The sequence below is a fragment of the Talpa occidentalis genome, unplaced genomic scaffold (assembly GCF_014898055.3).
Source record: "Talpa occidentalis isolate TD23 unplaced genomic scaffold, MPIMG_talOcc4v2.1 talOcc4.10, whole genome shotgun sequence".
Lineage (NCBI taxonomy): Eukaryota > Metazoa > Chordata > Mammalia > Eulipotyphla > Talpidae > Talpa > Talpa occidentalis.
This window is the reverse complement of record NW_023600993.1, coordinates 14,884,057-14,897,827: the sequence shown is the minus strand read 5'-3', so window position 1 is coordinate 14,897,827 and position 13,771 is coordinate 14,884,057. Positions and strand designations below refer to the sequence as shown.

General features: G+C 37.1%; 1 protein-coding gene across 2 annotated transcripts in view; it reads right to left on the bottom strand.

Annotated features, from left to right (window-relative positions):
- The window catches only part of KCNH8 (potassium voltage-gated channel subfamily H member 8), a 246,037-nt gene that overhangs the window by 132,607 nt on the left and 99,659 nt on the right, over positions 1-13,771 (bottom strand). For both annotated transcript variants that reach the window (XM_037524877.2, XM_054691469.1), the window contains exon 3: positions 9,208-9,339. In XM_037524877.2, the coding sequence (XP_037380774.1) occupies positions 9,208-9,339 (132 nt within the window). The remainder of the gene's footprint in view (positions 1-9,207; positions 9,340-13,771) is intronic.

Sequence of the window (13,771 nt, the reverse complement as noted above, 5' to 3'; positions counted from 1 at the left end):
TGTATCTACCAGTTTCTAGGGCTTCTAACAATCTCCCCCTTAAACTCTAGTCTCTTTGGGTCCCCTTGCACAGATCTAATACTCCCTATCCTAACTTTTTGAATCAGAAATTGAATCATCATTCTCTATTCATTTCTCATATGGACACCTCCCTCCTCAGTTCTGACACTGAACAACTCTGTGCCATGATTCTAGAATATGACCACTTCCACAGCTATAGGTAGGAGAAATTTCTTTCCCTCCCCAAACTAGAAGTATGGTCCTATTGATCTGTGTCTTAACCTAATATACACTTCTGAAGGCTACAGAAGTTCCTGTGACCTGATGTCAAAGTATTACACAAGACATAAAGCAGAGCAGCAACACTAATTTAATTAGCTCAACTAATACATGTTAAGCACTGAATATAATGACCAAACAAGACTGGAGTCAATGCATCTTTCTAGGGTATCATGTTTCATACTGTGTAATAATGGGAAGATCCATAATTGGGAGAGGTATAATGATCTGCTATTCCAATGCTAATTTCCAATATAAAAGGATCTAGTGTTGGGAGGGTTTCAGGGAGGAATCACTTGATAATTAATTATCTAAGTCAGGAATTTGCAAACACTGACCCATCAACAGGGCATCTGTTCTTGTAAATAAAGTTTTGTTGGAACACAATTATACCCTATATATGATATATATGTACTCTCTTTATATATATACATATAACACATATATGTGCATATACAACATGTATGTATACATACATACATATAGTCTATGACTACTATTCTGCTATAGTGAGAGAATTAGTGTTTTTTATAGAGACTTCATGGCCCACAGAGCCTAAAATATTCACTAACAGGTCTTTCACAGAAAAGTATGTAAATTCCCATCTAGATCAAATGAGGAAAAAAAATCTGAACTGACCATTACCTCAAATACATTCTATTTGAAAACTAAGTTTCCAAAGAAAGAAAAAGTATCATGACCCAGCTTTATCAAAACTTTCAGAAATTAAACTTCACATAATTGATCTTAGGTTTATGTATGTGGGTGACTTAAAGGAAAGGGAAAAAAGCACATCAGCAAGTACATTTGAAGTTCAAATATTTCCCAATTCTATTCATTTCACCATTATGTAACATCAAACATTCCATAAAATGTAGGGGTTATGAGAATCAGACCATTTAAGGACTGGCATTGATATGCAAATTCTCACTAAATTCAACACGGATACTAAAGTCTATTTTTGTCTTTCTTCTCCTGTGTAAAACCGTAAGTTAAACAAGAATTTTGGAAACTTCATAGGACCATCAAAATCTTATGCAGAACGTTCCTTGGGTAGAGCTTATTCACTTAGAGAGTGATTGACTGGGTTTTCCCAATTGAATCTGTAGGAGAACCAGAAAACAAAGTGTATACTTATATTTCAAGAAAATTAGGTAAGAATAGGAGTTTTTTCTATCTAGTAATAATGCATATGGCAAACATGAGTATTCTGATGAGCTTCGAGAGAAGATGTGGAAAATAAAGTCTTTAGTTCACAATCTCTAAGTACGCTCTGTGACCCAGAATACTACATGCCCTCCTGTCATATAGTATGGTTATGGAATTGCAGATCCTTGCAACAAAAGAAACCTAAGAATTTATCTAATCTAATTACCTTCTTTTGTAGTGAGGCGATGCTGCAGTTAGGAGAGGTGAAATGCATGCATGAAGGCCACACCGCTGGCTAGCAGCAGAGATGGGGTGTGACACTGTGACTCCTGGGATCTTCTTAACTATCACAAAGTTATCAAACTGACCTGCCCCAGATAAAATTATGAAATGGAGGAGTACTATCCTCAGAAAACCCTAAAAAATATTAAACCCCCTTCTGATTACACTTACCCACTCACCACTAAATAAAGAACAAGGCTAAACTCTTAACTTTCTACGGACATTTCAAAAAAAGCATTATTTTAATTTCTAAACTTATTTTAGGTAGTTTGAATGTTTCTTTTCTCTTTTCTATGACATCCTATATTTATAATATGAATTCAATATCTGTAATTATTAAGGTTTTTTTATTGCTTAAGAATTCGTTTTTTGCTCACAATGGTTTTTCCCCTTTAGAAGCTTTCAGAAGTCTGAGCAGTTTTTGAAACCCAGGAATCTCATATTTAAGAGTGGAATGTAATTATCAATATGGAAAGTCTAGGTACATGAGTAGGGTACGTCAAAATTTGCTCTTGGTTGTGGGGTGATATGGATGGCCATTTCCATAACGACTGCTGATACTGATATATTCCAAACTTTCCTTCTGAGATATCTAGATTATTTTGAAAAGATTCTCCCAAACTCATGTCAAGAGAGTATAGACTTAACTACAAGCATTCTAGGAGACAGGTTGAGGAAGAGGACTGGAGAGGTTCAGTACTGGGGATGCAAACATTCAACATGATTATTTCCTCCATATTTACTGCTGCACTTGTATCCCAAACATGCCTGGCTCCTTCCATCCCAACACTCTCTTTTTCACCTTCCCAAAGGATGTCTCAAGTTTTCTGAAAGAGGTAGGGAGTTGACTGGACAGCATGCTATGCTCTCCACCTCCCCGTGCACATTCGAAGGATCAATTCCCCAGAGGTTGGGAGAGCCCTTGGGGAAGAGGCCGCCCTTGAGAGTGTACTGCTGTGGGACGGCTTTTCTATGACTTGGTCAGTGCCCAAGCCAATCACAGAACTCAGGACAATTTGAAAGGTTATCCCAGAAGGGTGGCCTTTTGTAATGATATCAGAACCCCAAAGTATTCTGCTCAATCTTGCTTTCCTTCTGTCCCACACAGATGTTGGCCCCTCTACTCAGGCTTCCCAGGGAAAATGACAGTTTAAGAAGAGCAGCTGTCTGGCTGCACATATTAAGGGAGGAAATCTGTGGATGTAACTGCTTCTTTAAAATGCTCTTAAATTCAATCTCTGCTTTTAGCTTTGCTGTTATAGTCACTTTCAGAGGGACTATCTTTTAGTTTTGTGAGGTTCTATAATAAAAGTCATGCTTCTTAGCTTTTCCCACTGCTGGTTATTTGAGTTTCTCAGATCCATTAAGTCAGTCTCATCAATTTGCTTTTCGGTTTCTAAAATTTGGTTGCTGTTCAGTTCCTAAAATAAATTTTCTATAATCTTTAACCTATAGGCTGTGTCTCTAAAAATATCTCTTCACTTTTGTTTTAGTACATTTTGAAAATGTATTCATTTAACATACTGATTTCTTTTTCTTTTTTTTTTTTAAGATTTATTTTATTTATTTATACAAGCACTGGGTACAGTCAGAAGCGCGGGAGGGTGAGAGAATTCACCAGAGCCAGAGCAGGGAGCAGAGAAGACAGAAGGACCGAAGTACACTGCTGAGGGGAGCAGTGGGCGGCAGGAGAGGTCTGCGCGCCGTGTGGGACCCTCCTTCCGTGGCCAGGGAGCAGCCGGGGATTGAACCAGCGCTGCAGAGGCTGTGGGCAGCTTCACAACCCAGCGCTCAACCGCTGCGCCACCGGGGAGGCCCAACATAATGATTTCTTGATGCAGATTTCACTTGGCATCTAGAACTCCTGACATTTATATTTGTAGTTCATATTCTGTAGTAAATAGAAATGCTCATTATTATAGTGTTCTAATTGTACTAATCCAAGAAAGGGGATTGAGTAAGAAAGGGATTATCTATCTTGAAATCTCATATATTCTTTGGAAAGTAAGTGATAGGAAACTATGAGACAGAGGTTCAATACGGATGGAGTTATTATAGGTCTTACAATTATAAGGTGATATAAATGACTGAGCAGAAATTGAAAAACAGATATTATCTCAAGGACCATGGTGGCTCATGACTTGATGGACAGTCATAATTATCTTTAACAGCCATCCTGACAGGGTAGAATACCTGACATGTCTGCACTTAAAAGCTATCCTGTTATTAAACTCAGTATTGATGAGATATAATAAGCATTAGTATGTATCATTCTAGATTTGAAAGGAGAACAATGAACTTCAAGAGGGTTTAAATGAAAATGGCAAAAATGATTAAGAGTTGAGGGGCAGGGGAACCTAAGTAGCATGCAAAAGAACACTGCCATTTGTTCAGAAAAGAATGAGATTTGTTTCTAATGGCCGTACAGCAGATAAGGCAATCCTCACTAGTTTTCAGATTTTAAAGTGCTTTTTCAGAGAAAATCTAATGAGCTAATTGGTGGGGAAAAGTACCTTATTGATAGTAGGCCACTAACTGCTAGTTTTCTTCCTTTCTAAAGGATCCAACCAGGATAAAAGGGTATTTAACTTCATTGGAAAGGAATGAAGTTTTTACATAAGAATTTCCTAGAAGGGATGATTATTAGAGAATGGATTTATTGCTTTAGGAACAGTTACTGACATTTACATAGTAAAAGGAATGGATGGAAATATATCACTGGAAGTGTGAAAGATGGTTGCATAATGAATCTTGGAATGCTATTTATTTCTTCATTTTCTCCTAAGTTAAATATTTCAAGCACAAAAATTCATCTTAGAGTTAATTGATACCTGGCCAGTTGCTTAATTCTGTCCTTTTAAGGAAAAATTTTTCAATTTATTTTTAACAAATGACTTTTATTATCTTAAAAATGTGACCAACTTGAAATTCTCATAAGTGAAAGACAAACAGAAGAGTCACCAAGAACAAAAATTAAACAACAGCAAAGATTCTACGTGAAGTGAAAGGGCCATCCAATGCCAACAGTAAGAACATATTTTGAGAAGGAGCCTAATTTGGTAAATACATGTCAAATTGTCTTGGGCTTAAATCAAGCAGAACACAACCAAACAATAGACTCATCTGATGTGCACCTGAGACATGCAACTGTGATAATTATGATTTAATTTTGAAAAAGCAAGAACATTATGCTGTTTTCTATCTCTGAATAGTTAAGTTTCTAAACTGGATATTACTTACACATTCATTATTCATCCACCCATCAAACAAGTATTTATTAAGTGCTTATTTTTGTGTTGGAGATAATGTCCCAAAAAAGAGAGGTAAAGTCTGTCTCCTGATGAAGCTTCAAGTTTAATGGTAGAGAGAACAATTACAGGCTAAACTAACATTTGAAAAAGATTGTTTCAAATAGCCATGAATGTTATGAGGACAACAAAGAAGGCAATGTGATGGAGGGGTTAGATGTGGGCTCCTAAGACTAGGTGGTCAGGGAAGGTCTTTCTAAGGTACACGCATGCCACAAGGTTTCTCAAAATCAGACATACATGAGAATCACCTTGGGATCCTGTTAAATGCAGGTTTTGATTCAGAGTTTGAAGTAGGCCCTAAGACTATACATTTATTCTGAGCTCTCAAGTGACATTAACGGGTCAGGCTCTTGAACAGTGAGGAAAAAAATACTGTACTCTGAATAGTGAGGGAAAAAATGAGATAAATCCAGTTTTCTATTCACCTCAATTCTCATTTTCCCTCATTTGTTTCAAAAGAGGCCCCAGGCCATGGTGGAAAGATGTGAGCTCTGAATCTAGACAGCCCTGGCCTTCAATTCTGGCTCTGGGGCATTGGGCAGTCTCACTCGCCTGCATTGTAGGATTCTTGGCTTTTGTGTCCAACATAGAGAAAATATCAATAAAGGACAGATGCTCTAGATTGTTTGACCCAACCTCACTTCTGGGCTCTGCCTAAAGACACTCTTTCTACTATAAAACTGTGAATACTTATAACAACAAACTCCCCAAAGATGATTTTCTAGATTTTCTTGTGGTTAGAGATGGCCACGCCAGGTAACTGAGTTGTGGTCAATGATATGTTGATGGAAATCTCTGCAGAAAGGAGAGGCAAGTGGAGGGACATTCTTTCCTGCATCCAAAGCAAATCTCATGGGTAAAGCCCCTGTCCTTTGTCCTTCCCTCTTCTCTCTGCATATACAACAGAAATGAGTTCTAAAGGCACAGCAGGCATCTTCAACCACAAGGTGCCAAGTCTGAGGTGACAGACAGCAGCTGAAGGATAACAGAGCAGAAAGGCAAAAAGAGCCCATCTACCTGCCAATATCACTGAGTTGATACTACAACATGGAGAGCTCAGTTCCAGACTCTGAAATATGAGAAAAATAAACCCCAGCTTATCTTAGTTTTCAGCTACTTGAAGCTAAGTGCAATTCATATCTGATTGTTTAGCATAGCTATTCATTATTATTATTTCTTCTGGAACTACTTAATAAGAAGAAAAGGGCTATGTGATATGAAACTTTTGTCAGAGTACTTAATAATTTCAACCTGCTGCTACCTGCTGGCAGTGTGACTACAAACTGATGCCACTGCATTTGAGTTCTGATTTGTACTAGCACCAAATAAAATATGAAAAGTCTCACACATCAACCCCTACATTCTCAAGATAAATTTGAAGTGCCCACATCATAGAAACTGTAATTGAAATTCTCCGTCTGGGATAACTATTGATGTTGTTGCCATACAATGAATAGCCCAGTGTCAACCATCATTTCAAACCAAATCTGGGACACCCTACCAGAAATAAACAAAAATAACTGCATTGGGCCCTGTGCCTGGAAAAACAAGGCACATATTATTATACTCAACTGGTTTGAAAGGAAAACCAATTTAGCATAATGAATGAACTGCTATGAGAAGTTTGGAAAACTGAGATCCAGGCAACTGAATACAGAGGAAAGGAACTTTTAAAAGAAACTAAAAATGCTGCTATGTAGATAAAGGCCCTTTAATACAATTAATAAGAGGTATCTATTATCGGTATCTATTATGTGCAAAGCCCTGAGGAAATCAGACATTTGCAGTTTTATGCCAACTTTAATGCTCCCAAAGGCTGGGATACGTGGGTGTCAGACAGGTCAGAAGAGCGAAGAGAGACACAGAGAGGTGTGTTGCATTAGCTAAGTGTGAGCAGATCATTTTGGCTTGTTCAAAGACTTCAAGATGGTTGGAAGTGGACTGATTCCTAAGTAATCTGAGCCAAAATCTGCATACAGGAGCTAAGGGTACCTTGATTTAAAGTTAAAAGAGGAAGTGCTGCCATCTCACTGAGTCTTAGCTTGGCCTTTTCTCAGCACTGGTGTCTCTGTGTCTCCTCTACTTATAAGGACACCATCAGAGAGGACAAAGGTCTACCCTAATGACTAATTTTACCTTAATTTCTATTTTAAAGATCCTAAGCCCAAATAGAGCAGCCAGAGTTAGGGCTACGTGAGAAACTTGGAATTCACCAAGTTCCCCCTTTTTTCCCCCCACTGTTCTAACATTGAACCATATCTCCATACCATCCAAATTCCTTAGAGTGACATAATAAATTCTTTAGGATTTAAGCCCTGTCTGCTTATCTAGAGTTGAATTTAGACTCTTATAATCTACTTCTGAACAAAAGTCAGCTATTTGTTACTCTACCTCCCAAAGTAAACAGAAGTGCATGGGTCCCTGGGCACCCAATACTCATGACAGGTATCTGAAGTGAGGTCAATCTGGAGCCCTTAAACCTAGAGTTTAAAGTGAACTCTGAATAGTTCGTGATAGAGTGGAATTACATTATTAGCTATTCAGCTGCTGCCCACGGACATACAGAATTGATTGTTGATATGAAAAAAAACTCACTCACATAGTGTCGGAAGTGTTGTTCTTACTTACCTTTTATAGTCCTATAATACTAAAGAACATACCAAAGCAAAAACAAAAACAAAAGCTGTGCACTGATTTCTACACTTTTCTATTCTCTTGGTGGACTTGCTCTGGTATCCAAGGAATTATCATTGACTACTCTTCCCCTGTGCATGGAAAATGTGCCACAGTATTTAGTCATGCAAATAAACAGGAAAGCAGTCTTGTATTTGCAAACATTTCAAATGATAGAAGCTGGGGGGGGGGGCAACAAACCGTAATAATTTTCCACTGGTGGTGTCATTTCAAGGGATGCCAAATATTTAACACACACACACATTTGAAAAAATCCATGCCTAAGAAGACTTGTTGTGGGCCTCCCTGGTGGCACAGGGATTAAAGACACATCACTACCAAGGTAACACCAGCCACTGCAGCACGAGTTTGATCCCTGGCCAGGCAGGGAGCTAACCCACATGGCACAGCAGACCTCTCCTGTCTCACCTGCTGCTCCCCTCAGCAGTGTATTTCAGCAGATCTGCCTGTTCTGCTTCCCACTCTGTCTCTGGTGAATCCTCTCACCCCCCCCCCCACACCTCTGGCCTATACCTCAGCTCTTTGTGTGCATAAATAAATATATCTTTAAAAATATAAAAAAAGACTTGCTGAAATATTAAAGAGCTGCTTTTAATAAAGAACTTACTTAAAAAACAGGAAATCTCTACATTGACAAGCACCTTTTCTCTGATCACCAAAATACTTAATTCTATTCCTTATTTAAAGGAAATAATATCAGCATTATTTTCACTGTTAATCTTTGTCAACTGAAATGAAATGCAGGGAATTTCTTAATAAGCTACAAGGCAAGCAACATAAAACCCTAGAAAGAATCCTTTAATGCATACATTGTGCAAAGATGAGAAAAGATGTAAGAATTATATAAAATAAAATATTTAAATAAAAAAATTTAAACCTAAAAAAATAAATAAAATGAACAATGATGTAAAAAAAAAGAATCCTTTGAAGGTCATTTCAAAGTTTGTTTTTTAAAACAAGTTATGATACCATCCTATACTATGAAATACAGAGAGACATAATAAATTCATTTGCTGAAAACTTTGCACTCAAACAACTGCTAACCTTGAGTCCTTCATTTTGTATAAAAAATTAAACTTTTCATTGCTAAGTTTCAAGATACTGCGCTTTAGATGAAATTGAGAGATGTATTTTAATCCTATCATTTTAACCTCATGTATTGTTACCGATTCATTTGCTTCCATAATAAAACAAGGTGGTATGAATCTTTAGATTCTGATCCATTGTTTTCCCACCCTCATCCTATTTGCATAGAAATATGAACTTCTGGTTCCTGTCAAATGAGGCTTTATTACAGAGACAGGAGTGTAAATTTATATGAGTCGCTGTGATTTTGGAATAAGGACCAAAAAAAATATTGACTGCAAACAGATATGAATATTTATCAGTTGCTGTTATTAAAAAGACAAATTTTTTTTCTTCCCGGAGTTTTTGAGTAAACAATTTCAAAATGTTACTCCATCTGTCAGTGTTTTCTGAAAATAGTACAAACCTTCTCTTTTATCTTCTGGAGTAATCTTCACTTTCGTATCTGTTATATCTTTGAATGAGGCCAGAAAAAGCACCACGTCTCCTTTCTCATTCTTTATAGGAACAATGTCCAATAGGCACCAAAAGGGAGACCCTGCAACAGTAATAAGAAGACAAATAAACTACTGTCTTGTGTTTTTCCTATGAAAATTTTAATCATTAAGTGGTATAGTTAATAAAGTCTTTACTGTTTTCTTCTATCCCATACTCCCTCCCAAATCTCAAAAATGTTGATTTTCAGATTCCATAAATGTCTACTCCAATAGGCACATCTCTTCATTCCCAACTGAAATGCTTTCTTTGAAAATAAGGCAGTATTTGAAACAAAAGCACTTGTCTGTGCTGACACATTTTTGCTTACATCATTCAAATTGTAGCTCTTCTTTGAACTTGTTGAAGTCCAAGCATTCCCTTTTATGACACATTGTCCCTTTCCACTCCCAACATACTCTAGTTCTTAAATAAGTATCTTTGTTTGGAATGAGTTTGCTAGAGGTTTATGTATTCAATTAAAAACAAGTCAATGATTGTCCACCAGAAGGGCTAAAATAAAACTATAGCAAACACTGTTTGGAAAGGGTGAGCAGTCATTTGAACTCCCAAACATTGCAGGTTGGTTGTAAATTAATACATATCCTGTTTGGCAGTGTTGAGATATATTTTCAAAATGCAACATTATACAGCAATGTGAATGAGTGATGGACAGTAATTTGCAACCAAATGGATATTACTAGCATAATGTTGAGAAGATTGGCAAGATACAAATGAGAAGCATGCAATATAAATGCATTTGCACTAAGCACAAAAACAGGCAAAACTAGTCTAGGGTGTTAAAAGGCAGGATGGAGACTATCTTTTGGGAAAGTGTATGGTTGGGATTTCTGGAGTACTGGTCAAGTTTTCTTTCATTATCTTCATGTTGTTTTCCTAGAAGTGTTCATTTCTGAAATCTCATCAAATTCTATACTTATGCTACATGTATTTTTCAGTGTGTTTATTTTATTTCAAAAACATATTTTCAAAAGCAATAATCAAGTTCAATTCTTTTTTTTTATAAAAGAATCATTGAAAAAATATCACTAGTAGACCCAAGTTCAAAGTTTCTATTTTGAAGTAATGTATTTTTACATATTTTAAAATATACAAAATTGCTGCATGAGATTTCCTTTTACAAAGCATTGCTGGGCGGAAATATTTGAAAATTTTGGGAAAATTGTTGCTTAGAAAGTAAATTATTAATGTAGTCACAAAATTTTGCTTTATTTTTCTTCTGATGGGGAAAAATACAATAAATTTCCACATTACTTGGGAGCTAATTTCAAAGTCAAAGCTTAACAAAGATAGCCTTTATATTTTGATTTGTTTTGCATCTATTGTATAAGATGTCACAATTTTCCACATAGCTGATTATCCATCCAGTATTGGAATAGATAACAACATTAAAAACTATAGTTTCACTTCAGTTGAGCACCAGATGAAGCAGTTGATTTGTATTTATGTGTCATGTGACATATAAATCATATTTTATTATGGATGCTGTTGTAATTTTTGTAAAGTGTAGTCGAATTCACATGATATAAATATTTGTATAATGTGCTTCTACTATATAAAGTATTCAGGAAATATCTGCCCCATATTCTCCTAACAGTTTCAAGGTATGAATTCTTCCTTGCTCTTCTGACTCAGAGCTATGGTTTCATTTCATTCATCTTCCCAAACATCTCTGTGCCAGCAATCCCATCTCAAGACCCCACCACCAAGCTCTGTAGTTCCAACATTCACCGGCTTCGTGACCTTGGGGATGTCAATGAGCCTCTCTGGAACTTGGTTCCCTCAGTCATAACAGTCTCACATCCTTCAGTCCAATGGTGGATATAGAAACCAAAAAAACATGAGACTCCAGCTCTATTGACTATGCTCATGAAGAAAACTCATAAGTGAGCCATATCCCTGGCTAAACACTGTTATCCCCAGTATGGATCTTTCTTCAATTTTTCTCAGTGGCTACCATTTCAAGTTGGGAGACTTTTCCACTAATGCTATAGGAACAAAAAGGGCCTTCAGGTCAAGCAATCAATCAGATGCTAGAGAAAGCAATAGAGAACATGAGGATGGTATGAATCTGACATTTTAAAACATCTCTCTGCAAATTATCTTCCAAGAACATCAAGCAAATCAGAACAGCAGCGATTAATTTTCCTGAAAATCCATTTTATCAATGCACTCAGGCAAGCATACTGTCTCCACAGAGCCTTTGCACAAGCAAAGGAGAGGCAAAAGCACAAAATGAGATGAAAGCCAAGGAAGTAGTGGGTAACACAATCAGCCCTTGATGCACAGTCATCATTTCACATCATGTTCTGGGAGAGCTGAAAGATCATTTTGAGATCTGTCTTTTAAGATGTAAGACGTGATCTTTGAAATTTTATACATTCAATAAATCTTTATTAATATAGTCTCCTCTAAATTAAATTATTGTAATGATTTGACGTGAACTAGCTGAATCTATCTTTCCATTGTTTAGAGGACAAAAATGTGTATTTGGTAGCAATATAAGGAACACTTAGGTTTATTTTTTTCCTTCCTCTCTCTTCTCTCTCTTACCTTCTTCCCTTCCTTTTCTCCTTCCTTTCTTCTTCCAACTGCTCCCTTCCATTTATCCACACTGACTGCCTTACAAATATGAGTTTGGGTAGCTCTGAGTTAGGAAGCAAAGTATTTGTCCTTATTTCTTCCAGAAAGCAAGAACAGAGGCCAAAACCTATGAATTAGTTTCAAAGCAAGACCCTTCACACTTAATTTGCTCCCTTATCTTTCCTTTTTCTGCTCTCCTAGATCTCCCCACCAGGCCCTCCTCCACCCTGGCTCTCTGCCAAAACATTCAATCTCACATGACTGTAATAACTCAAGGTGATTCCCCAGGGTCTGCCTTTCCCTCTTTTACCCACAGGCACAATGATGATCATGAAACTTCTTTCGATCATCAGCAATTCAGTTCTGGTAGGACGGATCTCTCTTAGGGTTAAGGTGGGAGGCAACAAATCCCTCATCTCAAACCCTGAGGTGAGAAGGATTCTTTAAAGCAGGGTTAGAGGGCAGAAATCTTGTGTCAATTCTAACTCCTTCTGTATATAGCAGTAGTAATTACCATGTGGGTTGGTGAGTGTTGAAACAGATGAGGCTCTGCCAGGATTTAAGTTAATAACACCTTTAATTTCCATGAATAAATACAATTCATGGAGAGAAAAAAGGGTTTATACCCTATATGGTAAAATTTATTTTTGGAATTGCATAAATAATTACGCAGAGTTTAAATCTGGTGAAATGTCCCATCTCTCCATTCTGATACTTTCTTTTTCTTCCTTGGAAAACAAAGGTCAGGAGATTTTGATTTGCTGATACTTACAATTGTGAGAAAACTTATATGCTTTACATGTATCCCCAAAAGATTATAGCTATCAATAAATGAAAACTAATAATAAGTTTCCAGTATGAATGCATGGTTTAATACAAGGAGGTGTAGATACAAAGAAAATGAGTCATGAGTTGTTTCTTCCTCCTTGATGTCTCCCCTCTTTCTTCGCTAACACTGAGAAACACATTATGTTTCTCAATGTAACATAACTTTGCAAGTCCTCCTGGCTCTTATAGCAAACAGGATTTATGATTGATTTTTAATGATAAATCCCTGTCATCTTTATTTTTTGAAACAATGACTGCAATACTACAACATTCGGAGTGTTAACATCAGTAGCACATAACCAAAAAGTTTCAGGTGCTTCTCTTATTTCACATTAAATTTGTCAAGTCTTGTTCTCAACAACTATCATCTTACTTACTAATTAAAATAATGCGGTGACAGTTTATAAATATCTGTCTACAGGATATATTTTGGAGCAGGGATGAGACCAAGTGAGTGGTCCAGGTGAGTACATAAGGTTACTCCTAAGGGTAGTAGAGGCAGGCCACTTCCCTCTGTAACAGAAAGAGGGGGGCAGGAGTGGCAACCCCAAGTGACTTCACTGTAGAACTCTGACTTGCCCCTCTTGTTCCCATTTACTACCACCTTGTTCTGGCCTTAATCATTTCTAACCCTATTCTTTGAAAGTGTCTTTCCCCCATGTTGCTTCCAACATGCCGTGCAAACATAGGGTCCTGTTAAAAATACTCTATGACTTTTCATCACTTACAGGAAGAAGCACTAGTGCAACATTCTAAACACATCAATATGGAAGGTCTAATTCAAGGGACTAGCAAAGAAAGCAGGCATGGGATGGAGAATGTGGACTAGAGGAAGTATCAGACTCAAAAGGAGGGTTGTCCCTTGGAGGATCCAGAGCTGGGTGGGAGACAAGTTTCTACAGCAGCCTCACCTGCTCTTCTGATGATGAAAACAATTATTTTTTTTGCTGTTGTTGTTGAACTATTAGGTAAGATTTTCATTCATCTGCTGGCAGCACCTCTTCTGAAGACTATCTATAGTGCAGGCCACACAAGTTTTATGACTAATCAGTCCCTGGTGAATT